Below are 16,553 nucleotides of genomic sequence, written 5' to 3' on the forward strand. Positions count from 1 at the left end.
TCAATTGCCCAATCATATTCCATGCTACATCAGCCCTGTCTGCTGACAAAATGTCCTCTGAAAAACTGAAAATTTGGTATCTTACAAACTGGGACTCCAGTTCATCCATTTCATCTTCTTTGACCAGCCCAGATCTGTCCACAAAATAACGGACACATTCAAATGACACCTTCTCCCGCTGACTGATGTCTGCCACTTGGGCATTCCTAAGCAGTTCATCCTGAAGAGGAAATTTCTTCTGCATGTATGTGCATGCCTCTGAAAAGTATGCCTTTACAGAAGAGTAGAAGAGCTTCACATCTTCATGTTGCAGTGATTTATCAGCGATGCAGGCGTGCAGATATTGTCTGGTCTTTGTTCCAATCACCAGATCATTCTCAGATTTCTGGTTGTTGAGACTTCTAAAATCTACTGTGTACACACTGGAGGCTGCTACCAATACAGCTGGCTTAACAAACTTGCAGAGAAGATCTGTATAAATGGCTTGTAATTCCCTGCCAAGGACATGGATATTAGGCTTATCACTTTGCAACAGGAGATTGAGTTTATCAAATGCTGGAGTACTTGCTTGCAGAAATAAGCAATACAACTTTGTGGATGCCCTCTCAAAGCAAGACTTGATTCTATCCTGTTTAGTTGATAATGGCAGGCTCTCTCTTGGTTTGGTTTTTCCAGATGTGGAGAGGGATTTCTTCTGTGAATCTGAACTAGGCCTCTTCAACTTCTGACAGTGTCCGTCTTCTTGGGCTTTGGCTGAAGACGCTTTACTACAAACCTTTTGCTTTGTAGGAATTGAAGTGTGAACCAACTTCCCACTTATATAAGGCATCTGCTTGGGACCAGGCTTCTTATGAACCTGACTCTGTTTAAGCTGTGCTGTTACAGTAGTCTGTTGTGCACTGCTAGACTGTGCTCTTTCATGTGGTCTGTCATTATGAGGCTGTGCTTTTTTATCTGGTCTGCCAGGTTGTGCCCCACTGGAGCCTAAAAATAGAAAATACAGTTGTAAACCTCAGTGAATACAGCTATAATATACTTTTGCTGAAGTGTAGATAGATTGATAAATAGATATTAAAATTAACAGATTAATTTCAGATCTTATACAAGTATATAAGCTGTTGAAAAGAGAGCAAGCTAAAGCAAAAGCTTCCCACATGCCACATAAACAAGATCACCAGAGTTAAAATTAAGTTACTGCACCACTATTACAAGCAATAAGATGAATGAAAAGATTACACAGAATAAGTCCCTTACTAGTAGAGTAATTACTAAACAAATCATACTTATACAAATTCTACATAGAACACACTTAATACCACAATTGTTTGTTTGGTTATACCTACACATACCTACATAAAGGATATGTTTGTGTGTATTGTATACCTTTAGTGACAGAAGATGAAGGACTCTTTGCTTGTGAAGAACTTTAGTAGAGCAGGCCACTGTTCCAATAGCCTGTCAAGACATTTGCCAACACTCAACCACCTTCAAAGTAAAAAGAGAAGAAGTTTAATTTCTCAGACATTGTGGAAAAACATTATATATTACTATTACAATATTGATAATTGAACATTTACAAAAAAAGGCATATTCAATCAGGGATCAAATTACAGGTGTCATCTGTGAACCTGAATGGGAACTGTATTTCACACTTTCTTTGATGCAGACAGTAGAAGGTTTTGTCCTTGATCAGGTACTTTTCTTCAATTTAGCTAATGGTCCTTAAAATAAGCATATTTATTACATTTTCCATATTGTCAGAACTGACTGGAATGTTATACTTGGATAAATGAATAAACAACAATAACTAGATAGAAAATATATATTTTTTAAAAAGCAGGACACTGACAATCATTCAAATAATACATATTATTTAGTAATTTGGTTAAGGCTTACATTTCAAAAATACACAGTTTGCAAAAAGTGTCTCTGCCTTTATCACTGCATTATCTTCGCCTGTACTCACTATAAATTCACGCATAGATTTATGATTTCCAATAGATTTTGCAAATTGTTGATGTTTTTTTGTACCTACATGAACGATGCAATCGTGACGTCCGCCGTGTTTCACTGAGAAGTCAGTCCGGCAATATTCACAGTAGGCATGCGAGTCAGAGATTTGACTTGTTTTAATAAAAGGCCATTCTGTATTGTATTCCTGTCTATATTTCTGGCAGGATAGTCGACTTCTTTTAGACGGAGGAGAGTAGGACATTTTTTTATATCTGGCTGGTGATGAAACCTGAACGATTGTATAAGGCAACTTTTGCGCGGCAGTTCCTCTAGGACCCCCTACACCGGTTGCTAAGCAACCCGGCTCACCGCTACTAGTACGTTGGGTAAAATGCAAGTGAAATATATTAGTAAGAATAATATGTATATATAAATAGACAGTAGTATCAAACCCTTCATCGTAGCAACGTATTTTACCCTCCAAAATAGTAGCTGCTACGGCAAAATCGTAGCACTTGGCATCTCTGATTTATAGGACAAATCTAAAAATCTGTTTGTATTTTGGAATCCTCTGGTACTGTCTCTCTCACCGTTCTGTCAAAGGTGTTTTTTGGTTCTGTTTTCCGAGTAACAATTCTAACTACTTGTTGGTTTTGTCTGCATGTTTGACCCTGACAATGGGGGCGTTGCTCACCAGTGTACGTAAGCAATTGTGAGCCATCTCGGTGGCCGAGGCGTTCACAGCAGAGCAAAAAACAGACCATGGCCGTTGCAGAGCCCCCCTCTGGAGCAGGAAACTTTTAGGACAACTGGACCTGGGACAACTGTGTTTACGCTATAAAGAAAAGACCTAAGCTGGCTTAAAAGTGGCTGTTGTAAACGGGTATTAGAAATCACCTATCCCAAGTGTGAACAGGCCCTAACCCAGATCTGTTCTCTTTTAGGTGACGGCAAAGACAGCCTTCCTGTTTATCCTCCCGCAGTACAACACCAGCACTCTGACACCAGGTGAGAAGGGCATGGAAATGGGCTGTTTGTTGAAATGAGTGCAGGTTTAGCAGACTAATTCCATATGTTGCTAAAGATGTATTGTTTTTAACCTTTATGTAAAACCCGCTCAAATAGTCCTTGTAACCTTTATGCAATACCCCCTTATTCAATGCACTCTACAAAGTAATATGAATGACACATTTTCACTCCAATCTATCAGGAACTGATCTTTCACTTTCCTGTATTGTAATATGTTTGGTGTTTTGCAAACTTAAATTATGATAGCTGACATACCAAAACAGAATAGCATTTTTTTCCTACAGCCTGATTTTGTTTCAAAATTGTCAATTTGATGATCATGTTTAGTATTTCTTTCAGAATAAATTCTGAAGATCTGCAGGTTACATTTTGTATCTATTTTAGGTTTTAAATTATTAACCTTGAAAATACACCAGGGACTACTAATTATTTTCCATTCATTTCCCCTTGTTCAGGGGGCAATTTTACTATATTATCTTGCAATAGAGGTACAATGCTATAGTGATACCCATGTGTGCTGTTCTTTGATTTTTGCATTCCTCTTGATGACTTAACACATTAAAACTCTAGAACAGTACTTTGGGGTAGGGTTGGCCATGCTGTGGAGCCGGAGCGGAGCTTGCCAGTTTTCTGAGTTGAGCTCCAGAGCCGGAGTGCAGCTGGACCTGGGTCACTGGAGCGCTCTGGAGCATGCAGCTGGAGCAGCTCCCTATTTCCTTCCTTTTCACGTTTAAAAAAAAAAAAAAAAAAATCCTTCCTGAGTTTTTTCAATTACAACATTTGAATTAACAAAATAAATTATAAAGTGTATAAAATGGTCTAAATGTAAATTCAGAATTTCTTTGCTGTACATAATATTTCTGTTGATATAAGGGATTGTACAAAATGATCAACTAGTGTATTGTGGTATCTGCAGCCATTACCTTTTATGAAAACCAGTGCAGGCATATAGAGAGGGGGTCCTTGTAATTGCATAGAAAAGGACAGTGAGTGAAGATTATAGTCAAGTGCAATCCGAAATGTACAAAGGAGGCTAGGATTGAATAATAAAATAAGTTTGAAGATTGGTACGAAATCAAGGCAGTTATCATTTTCACAATGTAGTGTGACACGTTATAGTAATATGTAGCATAAGGCATACTAGATACTGTACTTTATAGAACACTGATTCTATCCATGTAACATATATTTATTATACTGCTGGAATGAACATGGTATTTTCATGTTCAGGATTCAGACATATTTGTTAAATTGCAAAATGTTATCACAGTCATTCTATGTAGTGTCAGGGCCAGCCTTAGGGCTATGTAGCCTGTGCGACTGCATAGTGCCCCACTGTCAAAGGGACCTGCATATTGCTTCCCTTGGTCATGAATTTGAATGCTCACTCGCACCGCACCACTGTCAAAGTTCTGTATGTACAGTAGGCAGCAGTGTGGAGTAGTGGTTAGGGCTCTGGACTCTTGACCGGAGGGTCGTGGGTTCAGTCCCAGATGGGGGACACTGCTGCTGTACCCTTGAGCAAGGATTACCTAGATTGCTCCAGTAAAAACCCAACTGTATAAATGGGTAATTGTATGTAAAAATAATGTGATATCTTGTAACAAGTGTAAGTCACCCTGGATAAGGCCGTCTGGTAAGAAATAAATAATAATAGGAGGTCTTCGATGACAGAGACAGGTGTATTTAAAAGGTGCTGTAAACAGGGAAGATTTATTTATTTATTTATTTATTTTTAACCCAACTAAGTAAGGTTTTGGTAGTTTCAAATGTGTCATCGTAACAAAGAAGTCCCAAGTCCCATGCAAGTTCATAACCCATCAGCTCCAAGCTAGTTCCAGTGGAAGCACATACTGTTACATTTTCTTCTAGATCATTCCTCAGACAATGCAAAGTTGAAGAAATAGCCAGTTTGGATAGAACTATTTGGCACTTTAGCCTCACCAAATGTATGATATGATAAATGTATGATAAATTCCCGGATACCATAATATTTTGCTTGATGCTTGTAGATCTCATCAACATCTATCCAAATATATCTTTGGGTGATTTTTTGGAATCCCCCCATGCAAGTTATTATGGCCTAAAATTGGTACAAATAGCAAAAATTCTAATTTCAAGGGGGTTTAATGACCAGTGGTGGGAAACCAAATGTTTTTCCACAGAATTTGGAAGACTGGTTCCTAAGGGTCTTACAGCAATACTTCCATTTTAGGACCCACATCCCCTACAGGGTAAAGGGTTAGGCTGAAGTTCAAATAAAACTTGTCAGTTACCCCTCATCTGGCAGTTTGCCAGAAGTGAGTAGGGTGCTCCTAGTATTTTTTTCTGAAAAGCCCTATTCAATATGAGTAGAACGAGGTGCTAAACATGATAGTAGCATCTAAATTGCACCCAGGGTGATTTTTCTGGTCAAGGTCCCTTTGTCACTTTAGGTTGACCTCTGCAAGGTCACAGGTCGAAGGGGACGTTTAAAAAAATAAAATAAAATAAAATAATGGCTATCATTTCTGAACTAAGCGTGTCAGAAAACCCCCAGGTGAATTTTTCTAGGAAAGTCTGAGACGGACAGGCAACAAAATGTCCCTTTTCTGTTCTTAAATGTTTAAATGTTTTTTTTTTTTATTATTATTAAAGTAATAAAAACAATTGTTTATTGTTATAAAAGTTCTTATCTAAAAAGTTTCCATTTCAATGTGGGATTCCCGAGCAGTAATGTAATTACCGTTGATATTGTCTATGATTTGTAAATGTTATCAAATTGACATTTATTTCTTTTATAATTGATATTTAAGTTTCAGTTTAGTGTTCTTGATTATTTGAGCCTGGCGCAGGGAAGCTGTTCAGAGCAGAGCCGTGAACTGCAGTTTAACAGCAAATGATCAGCACTAGTTCATTTTTTCTTGTACTGCTTGGTTTCAATAAGCAAATTAAATATCTACAAATAAATAGAGGACAGAAACCACATAGGAAATAAACATTATGTGATATTGGAGAAAGAGGAGAGCAGAAGTTAGTGAATGCTCAAAAGCCAGGAAAACATAATAATAGAGGCACAAAAAGGAAAAAAAGTTCGCTGAATTTATAGCAACATTTTTAGGTGTGACCAAAGCTTTTTTGTATACAGTGTCATTTTTAGACTGCTTTGCTACCCCTTACTAACCAGAAAAGACTACAGTAAACACTGCAAGACTATCCTGACTACCAACCCCTTTAAGACTTTGTTTAGCTATTCATAACGTGTCCATCGCATAGGGCCACTGCATAGGACCCACACAGAGGTAAGGCTGTCCCTGTGTAGGGCTTCTGATTTTCTGTGTTTTATACTCCTTTAAGAATTCAATTGTTACCTGTTAAGACATTCGTGCATCTCAATTACAACTGAGAAATGCTTTAATGGTAAAATTAATTTAATTTACGTTTATTTCTGTGAAACAACTAAATCGGCTTACTTTTTAATTCAAAAGCAAAAGCGACTCCACTTTATTAATGTAAATAGTTACGCATAACGATTGTAATAGTATGTCCACCATAAAATACTTTTTAGTTGCTTATTAACATGTTGTGTTCTCGTTTGTACGTTCTGCTTGTAAGTGAAAAATGAAGGCTTGTCCGAATTTAAAAGCCCATTTAGTTGTTTCACAGAAAAAAATCTGTAAATTTAAATACATTTTTCCGTTGACATGTTTCTCAGTTGTGATTGAGATTCACGAATGGCTTAACAGGTATCTGTTGAATTCTTAGAGTATACAATTCAGGGTAAAACACTGAAAATCAGAAGCCCTAATTATATGTTACACGTAAAGTTAAAAATTATCCCAGAAGTAAGAAACGACGTATTTTACCCTTGTGATTATAAAACAAAGTCTTGTTTGTATTTCAGGTAAACAGTCGACAATGCATATTTTTAAATAATCCTGGCCATTTGCTTTTTCTTGTAATTTCTTTGTTTGTTTCATTTTTGTAAAGTTGTCTCACAAATCTACAGTAATTGGCCATATTCAATAAGTGGTTATATTTTGATAAATGTGGGATATTTATCAAAATGAAGTCCTGTCCAATAGATGTGAATCCTTAGCAGGTCATCAGTGATTTTGGTTCTTGGTCAATGGTACTTTGAGAGGCGAAAACAGAGGCTATTTTGACCTTATTACGAATAACGGATTTACTTCACATGTAATATGAACCAAGTTCGTACCTAGCTGTTTAATTCTAATTCTAAAAAAATGTGTCCAAATCCGGTCATCGGTTTACTGTGATCATGAAAAAGTCAAAAAGAGGTAATCTGCTTAGTATTTTATGACCTTGACCTGGAGGTCAAAAGTCAGAGGTTTCCCACAACCCTTGTATATGCCATAATCTACCTGTGTGACAATGACCTCCAAAACCTACTTAGTTTGTGAGTTATGGAGTGTGAAAAATGAAAGCATGCAGAAAGCGTACACAGATATTTTTTTCTTGTAGGCCTAGTTAGTTCAAGGTTATATTTTAGCAACTATAAATTGCAAGAAATAAATCATGTTTTCTAAGGTGATTTTGCAAGTTTCTTACCTAGTTTGATGAACTCCACACACAAAGTGAACTCCCAGTCTTCATGTTGCTTGGGTCAGGAGAAACAAATCAATCTCTTGTTCAGAGGTCATTGTGATTTATAATCCTTTTTGGCACTTCATAAAACAAACAAAAAAAGTAGTTTATTAACATTGCCCAAATCTCTCCTGCGTATACTTGGGTAAGGACTTAGCATAGGCATAAATAAGCATGGGCGCTACACAGCCATGTAAACAAGGGTTTACAGTCCTGAAAACAATAAGACACTTTAATTAACACGCAACACAGACACTGTCGTTTCTCCCGATAGTGAGTGGTGTTGTGCAGGTGTGGTGAAAGACAAACAGTTTGTGAATAAGTGGTGCAGTGTAGTCCAGGTTTAGTGCTGGCTTGTAGCGACAGCTCCCGGTTAGTGCTTAGCCTCCTGACAACACAAATGACAAACAGTTGGCAGAACAAACAAATACAATACAAAACACTTAAGACACTAATAGATTGTTTCCGTTTTCAGTCCTAGCAGTAACCACATCAAAGAGAACAGATGACTGGGGCCACTTCCCCTAAATACCCTCTGTCACACCCTCTTTCGGTGGCACGGCCAATCACGTCTCCTCCAATCTGTGACTGACACATCGCCTACCGCATTAAGGCGCTGACTTCTGGTATCGTGGCCCCACCCCCTTCCTGGATGGCCGACTTCCGACTGACCGTGGAATGAACTGCCAAACCATCCATTACGGGGCACTGAGCTCTGGTCATACAGTGTCCTCACAGGTTGGGAGGGAGATTGTTGACTAGGATTCATTCGCTTGGTCCCGGATTTTCTCCATATAAAATATATGTATCCAGTGGCGGATCTAGCCATGTACGTTGACAGGTTCACTATATTCTAGTTAATAAAAGGTCCCACCCCATGAATTATTTTCAAGCAAATTAAAGTAACATACTAAGAGTAAATATACAAGCAATGTTTGGAGTTATTTAAAAAGAAAAATAAATATATATTTTACTTACATTCTTCCTGTTTTATCTTTCCTTGTCCTCCGGGATGTTGATTAATTCTAGACGCCTTGGATGGTGTCTTGCAAACATATCCATTATTTGTTCTAAATTGATGTCCATGTCATAATGCACATGCATGAAGGCCAAACCTGTCAGACTTTCATTACTCATGTTACTTCTCATGTATGTCTTAAGCCTCCTGATTGCTGACACTTATCTCTCACACTTGCATGTTGTCACAGGGAAGGAACCTAACACATTAAGCACCTTGCTGATGTTGGGGTACATCACTGAATCACAGGCCTTTAATATGTCTGACACAGTATTTGGTCTTTTAAAGCCTTGTCTGTCAACATTAAGCCAGTGGTGCTCCCAAAGCATTAGCTCTGCCTCAAGGAGTAGGCAGTGGTCATATCCAGTGAAGATCTCGGTAACTTGGTGGTGATGCCACTAGTAAAAGCTGGACATTCTCATGCCACTGTTAGTGCCATGATGAATTCAAAATTAATCATTGAATAGTAAAATTCATTGGCTTTAGATTTGGTCTCAGCATTCCACTCTTGGTCTCCACTTCCTTTGATGCAGTCCACAGTATTCAGTATAGATTCATAGAGTGTGGAAAACACTTCCATGGCATTCAGTCTTTGAAGCCATCTAGTCTGGCATACATCAAGAACTTGATTTAGTTTCGAATTTGGAATCAATTCCTGTATTTTTTCCTGCAATAGGGACTGACTCTTTGGGGAGAAGGAAAAGTACCTACTTAGCTCACCAATTGTATTCATGTGTTTAATGCTTTGAACTTTGCAAGTTTTAACTACACAAAGATTCAACCGATGGGATGCACCATGAGTGTATAAAGCAAGTGGATACTGATTCTCAATGAGTGCTGAGGCACCTTTGTACTTGCCTGCCATGTTTCCAGCTCCATCATAACTCCCAAAATTCCACAAAATCTTCCTTTATATCTTTATTTTGGTCAACATAGCGTAGAACAAGAGGCAGTTGCTCTCTGTTACTAGAATCAGTGGCTTCATCAGCCAGGATTGAAAATGGGCCACACTGCTGTATTTCATTGACAATTCTATTTTGAATCCATGATCCACAGATGGTAATTACTTCATTTTGAATGGTTTTAGACTGCTAAGAAGAATGCCACTTACCAGTTTTAAAGTGCTCCTGCAAGACTGTGTTGCCAGCATCAACTCTAAATCACATGTTGCATCATCTCTGTGACCCCTTAAAGATACATTTTGCTTTCTGCAAAGAATCACTTATAGACTTAAGCATCTGTCTGTTTTTTTCCACTCTTTCTCTGTATGCTGAATTTAACTGCTGATTTACAGGTGTTTTAGTTTGTTGCATAACAGATATGAAATCATTACTAAACTTTACTATTGCTTTGTGGAATTCTGATTTTTCTTGGTGGAGTTTTGTAACTGCTTATCCCCATATTTTTAAAGGACATGTTCTGCCAAAAAGCACACAGTATTTGCAATAGGCTTCATCATCAACTGCTGAATAAAGCAACCAAGGAAGCGGTATGAACCATTCTCTTCTGGATTACCTCGCTTTATCTGATGTTTTCTGCTTTGGGAATTTATATTTCTCATTAGTAAATTACACAGCTATTATCCTCATCTAGACTAACCTGAGCCCTTGTCCTCGCCATGGCTAGCAGCTGCTGGGCACTGTTTTTTGGGAGGGGAACATTCTTTCCCTGCACTTTCACTGAAAAATACATACATACAAATACCATGAGATTTACAGTGCATATTTTATTTTGCAGTTTTTTTTCATTATACATTTTATATATAATTTGTGATAATGTTTTCTGGAAATATTTTTAAATGTTCACTGTAAAACACATGTAAGGTAATTTAGGAGAAAAACATGGTAATTTCATCTTTTAATATATTCAAAAAAAAAGTCTAAATCTAAGAACTGTAAAAACTATAAAAAGCCAAATATTAATAATAAGACTAAACAGACATTTTTGCCATAGAATCTGTTTAGAAATGCAGTTTTTTTTTTTTAAGTTTTGTGTTTGCATTTATTAAAAAAAAAAATCTCGATTATACACCAGTACCTGCTTGAGTACAATATAGTCATAGAAATTTGTAATAACACGATTTTGTTCTAGCCTAATCAGCTAATACATTGACATGTAATTTTTCTTTTTTAAACTAACATGGTTGATTTCAGATTCATATGACTAGCTTAGTGGAACCATTTCTTTACTACCTTAAAGACGTAAAGAAATGTAATATATTTTTCTGTCCCTTGTCGGGGTCTTTTCGCAGCCATGTCCAGTGGTGCGTTCAATAGCTAGAGTGCTACAGTAATGTTTTTTTTATTCAACTCCCTGATAGCCGACAGCGCTTCACTCCTGAGGAGTTGCCTGCCTTCTTGGGTGTTTAGCTATAAGCAATTCAAGTTTCCATTGCTTGAGCTCATTGGTTGCATCAAGCTCGAGGCAGCTACTTGTAACCAATAGAGAAGATCGATATTTCTTTACAGCTGGTCAACCAGATCAACTTTCTTGGGACTACTACGGGGAAAGAAGAGAGGTGAGAGGATGAAACAAAGCACTGCACAATCTTGTTTTTCGGAACGCACCACATTTGAATTATTGTTTCATTTAAAATGAATTATTGTCAGTGGAGTTATATTTTTTCTGACAGGATCACGTGAACCGGTCTAAATCCGCGCCTGGCATCCTGCCTCTCAATTTTTTAATTCGACACCACACTTTACTCGTAACTCGACACTTATTACCGGTACCAAAGGGATAACTACTATTAAAAAGACTAGTGGGTAACTCGACACTGTCGTTCCACGTGACTGACCTCTGACTGGAAACGGATCATTCATTCATACATTCGCAACTACCAAGTGCAGCAGGTTACAGTGTCGGATCACAAAGACTGAGAAGTGAAAAATTAGTTCTCGTTCAATTGGCTTTAAAGCTCAGGTTATTCGGGTTCACAAGTTTGTCAGCAGAACTTTTCAAAGCGTGTGTTTTTTTTTGTATGCGAAACAATCAGCAGTGCTTGATTTCTGTGTGAAATGAAGTTGTTTATTATTGTTTTTGTTAATTCTGTATAATATACATTTGTTAACTTTTGCTATTTAAGCCATCAAATAAGACAGTACAAGCCAGTAACTAAAAGTATAGTCAACAGTTTGTGGTTGGATTGTTTTTGTAAAAATAACGCTGTAGTTATTTTATTAATTCTTACTTCAATCTAACTGTACCAAGTTTGATTTGTTCACTGCAGTTCTTTCAACCGTTTTCGTAAGGACATTTAATTAAAACTAAACTTGTAAATACTGTAATACAGTAAATGTGAGTTCTCTTACTTATATGCATGTTAATGCCATAGCTCATGCACACCCGTGGTTAACGCGACACCTTGGATAAGTCAACGCTAAATGGCATCCCCATGGGATGTTGAGTTAACCGAGGTTGACTGTGTGTATATAGTTATGTTGGACATGCTGACGCAAAGGGGAAGGGTTCTCTCCCCCCTAGTTCTGCGTTCTGACAAGACCTGCTCTTCATCCTCATCAAGATCAACAAATAAAAGACCAAGCAGTTCCAGGGAGCAGCGGAGCACCGCCATGTGTCTCCCGAAGAAGAGAACTAGTAAATACACACATTCCCGCGGCAGCAGGGAGAAAGACACATCCGGCGAAAAATTGCGGCAGCCATTGTTGAGATTCCTACCAGGGCTGCTCAGCCAATGCCTGCACAGGGAATGATGCCTCCGGTAACCAAATATATTTTCTTTCAGTGGCTAAAGAAGTTTGAGGACTCAAGACAGGCTCTGCCTGTAGCCCCGGTGGCGGTTTTTGGTACCACAACATCCTTGACCAGTACTACTTGGCGGATGCGCCTAGTCTGGGGGGGCGATGACGTCATGGACCTCTGACGTTTCAGTGGGTGTAGAAGGTACTGCACCAGTATTATTATTATTATTTATTTCTTAGCAGACGCCTTATCAAGGGCGACTTACAATTGTTACAAGATATCACATTATTTCACATTATACAGATATCACATTATTTTTTACATACAATTACCCATTTATACAGTAGGGTTTTTACAAGAACAATCTAGGTAAAGTACCTTGCTCAAGGGTACAGCAGCAGTGTCCCCCATCGGGGATTGAACCCACGACCCTCTGGTCAAGAGTCCAGAGCCCTAACCTCTACTCCACACTGCTGCCCTGTACACGAATGCAGACGCTGTTCTGAGAAGGATTTCATCCTCTCTCAATGTTAATACCAAGACCTGTACTGAAGAGGACGATTTCCTTAGCCTCATAGATGCAAAGGATAAAAGCCTTTGAAGGATTCTTCTTCCATGAGGCAGTCTGGAGGCCTGTTGGGGCTATATGGGGCAAAACCGGCATCCTGTACGCCACATGCCACAAAGGTCATCTCTTTAAGCAGCCCAAGATGGATACCATCATGGCTACACCAGATGCGGGTGCATCCTTCAGATCCTCTGCACCAGATCGGGCAGATAAGAAGATTGATACCTTCCTGAAGAAGGACTACTCTGCCTCCACCTGTAGCATGCACATCAGCAATTCTCAAAAACATGCTGCCAAACATCGGCACAAGCTGTGGAGCCAAATGTCTGCTTCCTTGCACACCCTTACCCCCGAGAACATTGAACCAGCCATGCAGCTTGCAGACGTGGACAAGAATGCTGCAAAAATCAAGCTGCATGTGATAGCATTGACACCAATGCTAGGGCTGTGGCAAAGTTGTCTCTGCAAGGCTGTGTCTGCAGAAGATGACATCTTCTTTGACCCCAGATACACAGTTAAAAATACTGGACTTAACCTATCAGGGGGACTTGCTATTCGTCACTGGTTTTAAGGATTCCTTTAATGTGGGTCATACTGAATGGTCCAGCCAATACACACACACCTTCCGGGTCAATACGTTCCTGCAACAGAGTCTCGCCGCCTTCCAGACTGACCGATTTCCCGACCCTGGGAAAGAACTGTCAGGCCAGCCCATCCAAAGAACTGCTTTCGCTGCTTAGTCCCTTCACAGGCCGGGAGGGAGAATTGCAACCAAGATTCATTTATATTTCTGTCACATATCCCACCGCTCACAGTGGAGCTGAAGCCGGGCATTGCTATCCTTCATTGTGCTTAACCACTTGAGTGGGGCGTGGTCTGTGTAGAGATCAAATGAATACCCCAGCAGGTAGTATCGTAAAGAGTGAGTAGCCCATGTAATGTCCAAACAATCCTTTTCGACTATGGAGTAGTTGTGCTCCCGAGGTAGCATCTTTTTGCTGACATACAGTATCGGGTGTTCTACTCTGTCCACCTTTTGGGACGAGACTGCACCCAAACCTACGTCTGACGCATTGATGCAGAGGATCAATCTCTTGGCGAAATCAGGTGTGATAAGAGTGGGGGCCTGGCACAGTTTACGCTTAATAGTATCAAACGCCCCCTGACACTCAGTTGACCATTTGATTAAATCTTTTTTGGCCACTATGACAATTGGACTGCACCACTCACTCCCGAAAAGGTTCAATCACCCCAAGTTTGAGCATGTCCCATACCTCTTTGCGAACGGCACTTTGTCCACTTTCCGGGATCCGGTAAGGTTTCTCTCGTACTGTAACACCTGAGGGAGAGAGAATGTCATATTCAACCAAGTTACTCCTGCCGGGCAAGTCAGAAAAAACATCGCTGAACTCCTCAATTAGCTTACGCAGTTCCTGTTGCTGATCTGGAACCAATTGTTCCCCCATCAAAATGATTTTTGTGCTAGGGGTCTCTGGACAGGGCCTAAATCATCCTCTGCATTGCCTGGGGCTAAAAATAAGACCTGTCTTGCCTGCCAGGGCTTTAATAAATTTACATGGTAAATGTCATGTTCATTATGGCTGTCTAATTTCATAGTTCACCTTCCCTATAACCCGAATCGCTTAATATGGCCCCTGCCATTTAGTACACAGTTTCGATTCTGATGAAGGAAGTAGCAGCATTACCTTGTCTCCTGGTCGAAAAGTTCAAATTAGTGCATTTTTGTTGTAATGCTGCTGTTGTCGGTGCTGAGCCGATTTGAGGTTGTCCTGGGCCAAACGACCAACCAAATCTAGTAGTAGGAGCACATGCTTCACTACATTTTTGGATGAGCCTCCCACCCCTCTCTCAACAGATCGAGGATGCTGCGAGACTGTCTGCCGTACAAGAGCTCAAACTCTGCGGCACCTCTCTCACTGTGAAAAGGAGGTAGAGAAGAAGCGATGCCCAGTGTTTTTGCTCTTGCGTTACAAACCGAAGATTACATTTAATATGGTTTCTTTGTAGGAAGATGAACTCCACACACCCATATCCCACCCTCCTTCCCCCTTTTCCTTTACTGTCTTTTTTTTTTTTTTTTTTTTTTTTTTTTTTGGAATTTAGACAATGTTACTAATTGATGTGGGGTTTATGGAGGAGGGACTCTGACTTTGGCGCCAAAAAGGATTAGATTAGATTCGATCTACGGCCATGTGAGAAATAATTTTGGATGGCCCCTAATATAGAGAATACAGTCTAGATTCATAGAAATTTGTTTAATGAAGGAAAATTAAAAAGAGAATCTTTAAAAACAGATTTCACGTTATTGTCACTAAAAAACAGATTCAACCTGATTTGAACAATTCAAAAAAAAAAAAATACTTAAATAGGATGTTACTATGACAGTCAAGAACATACATTACTGATTAGAGGTTTAGAGGCTCTGGAGCCGGAGCTAGAGCCAGAGGCAGCTAAAAGCAGCAGTGTGGAGATGCACCAGAACGGTGTTGGAGCAGGGGCTGCTGGAGCCAGCCTGGACCTGAGCTACCAGAACCACTCCGGAGCAGGAGCTAGAAAAGCCAAAGCACGGCCAACCCTTTGCTTTTGAATGTTACCTAGCAGTAGCTGCTATTGTAGCCCTAAGCGAGTACACATTCTCAAAAACAGTCTCATTTGTAAAACCTCGCTTTTTAATTACTTTTTTAAAACTGGACTGGCAGTTGGTACAAACTAAGGTACTGTAAACAGCAATACATGCATACAGTACCTACATATGTACAAAACATCTTGTCCTTCACTTTTGATTTTTACATGGCCACTGGGACTCCACAGTGGAATTACAGCATTACTATAGTCTGACGGCAATCTGTTATTATTCTCTCTGGACGTAGTAATCCCAAGTGCCCTGCCTCCTGGCTCTCAGTCCTCATCTCTTAACACTAAACCCTACAGTCACACAGTGTGTAGTGCTGAGCTGGAATTCCAGCTCAGGAATTCGCACTACATTTCCTCCAGCTTGCGCAGTGTCATGAGTGTTGAGCTAGGTGGGGTTTATATACTAAATCTTTTGACTCCTAGTCCTTGTTTTTTGTCCCCTTGTCTCTAGATGGAGAGGTGTCGCTCTATCAGTATGGATGGAGGGATTGTGTCACCGTGCTCTTCTACTTTTTCATCGCCCTCATCCTTCACGCTGTGGTTCAGGAGTATGTGCTTGATGTGAGTATAAGTGCCTTACTGTGAGAAACATCAGCCAGGGGTTCAGGTAAAACAGTGAGAAAATCATAGTGGACAAAGGTACAGTTCTTAAGGCTTTAAAAACCATAGCACAGGCAGTGTCCCATGGAGTGTAGGGTGTGTCATACAACCGGAGCTTGCTGGTTCAAATTGTGCTAAGTTGATGATCGTTGGCTGGGAACTCCTAGGGTAAAATACATGATTGGGAACTGCTTATCCAGGCGTGATTTAACATGGTAAAGATTATTTAGCTCATGCTATTGAGCACCAGAATCTGGGGATATACAGTACAGTGTATGTGACACTTGCATGTGAAAACTGTGGGGCTGGGTGTACGAACAAAATAAAAAAATTAAAAAATGGGATCGGATCCAGGATCACGAGCCGGATCGAGAAGGTGTTGTACTATGTGGATCTGGTCTGATCAGTTATCTGTAACTACTATTTTTTTCCCCCAAGATT

At 39.6% G+C, this 16,553-nt stretch overlaps 1 protein-coding gene across 2 annotated transcripts in view; it reads left to right on the top strand.

Annotated features, from left to right (window-relative positions):
* Positions 1 to 16,553, top strand: part of tram2 (translocation associated membrane protein 2) — a 60,591-nt gene that overhangs the window by 8,079 nt on the left and 35,959 nt on the right. For both annotated transcript variants that reach the window (XM_034003082.3, XM_034003083.3), the window contains exons 2-3: positions 2,898 to 2,961; positions 15,964 to 16,073. In XM_034003082.3, coding sequence (XP_033858973.1) covers positions 2,898 to 2,961; positions 15,964 to 16,073 — 174 coding nt within the window. The remainder of the gene's footprint in view (positions 1 to 2,897; positions 2,962 to 15,963; positions 16,074 to 16,553) is intronic.

This window comes from Acipenser ruthenus, chromosome 5 (genome assembly GCF_902713425.1).
Source record: "Acipenser ruthenus chromosome 5, fAciRut3.2 maternal haplotype, whole genome shotgun sequence".
NCBI lineage: Eukaryota > Metazoa > Chordata > Actinopteri > Acipenseriformes > Acipenseridae > Acipenser > Acipenser ruthenus.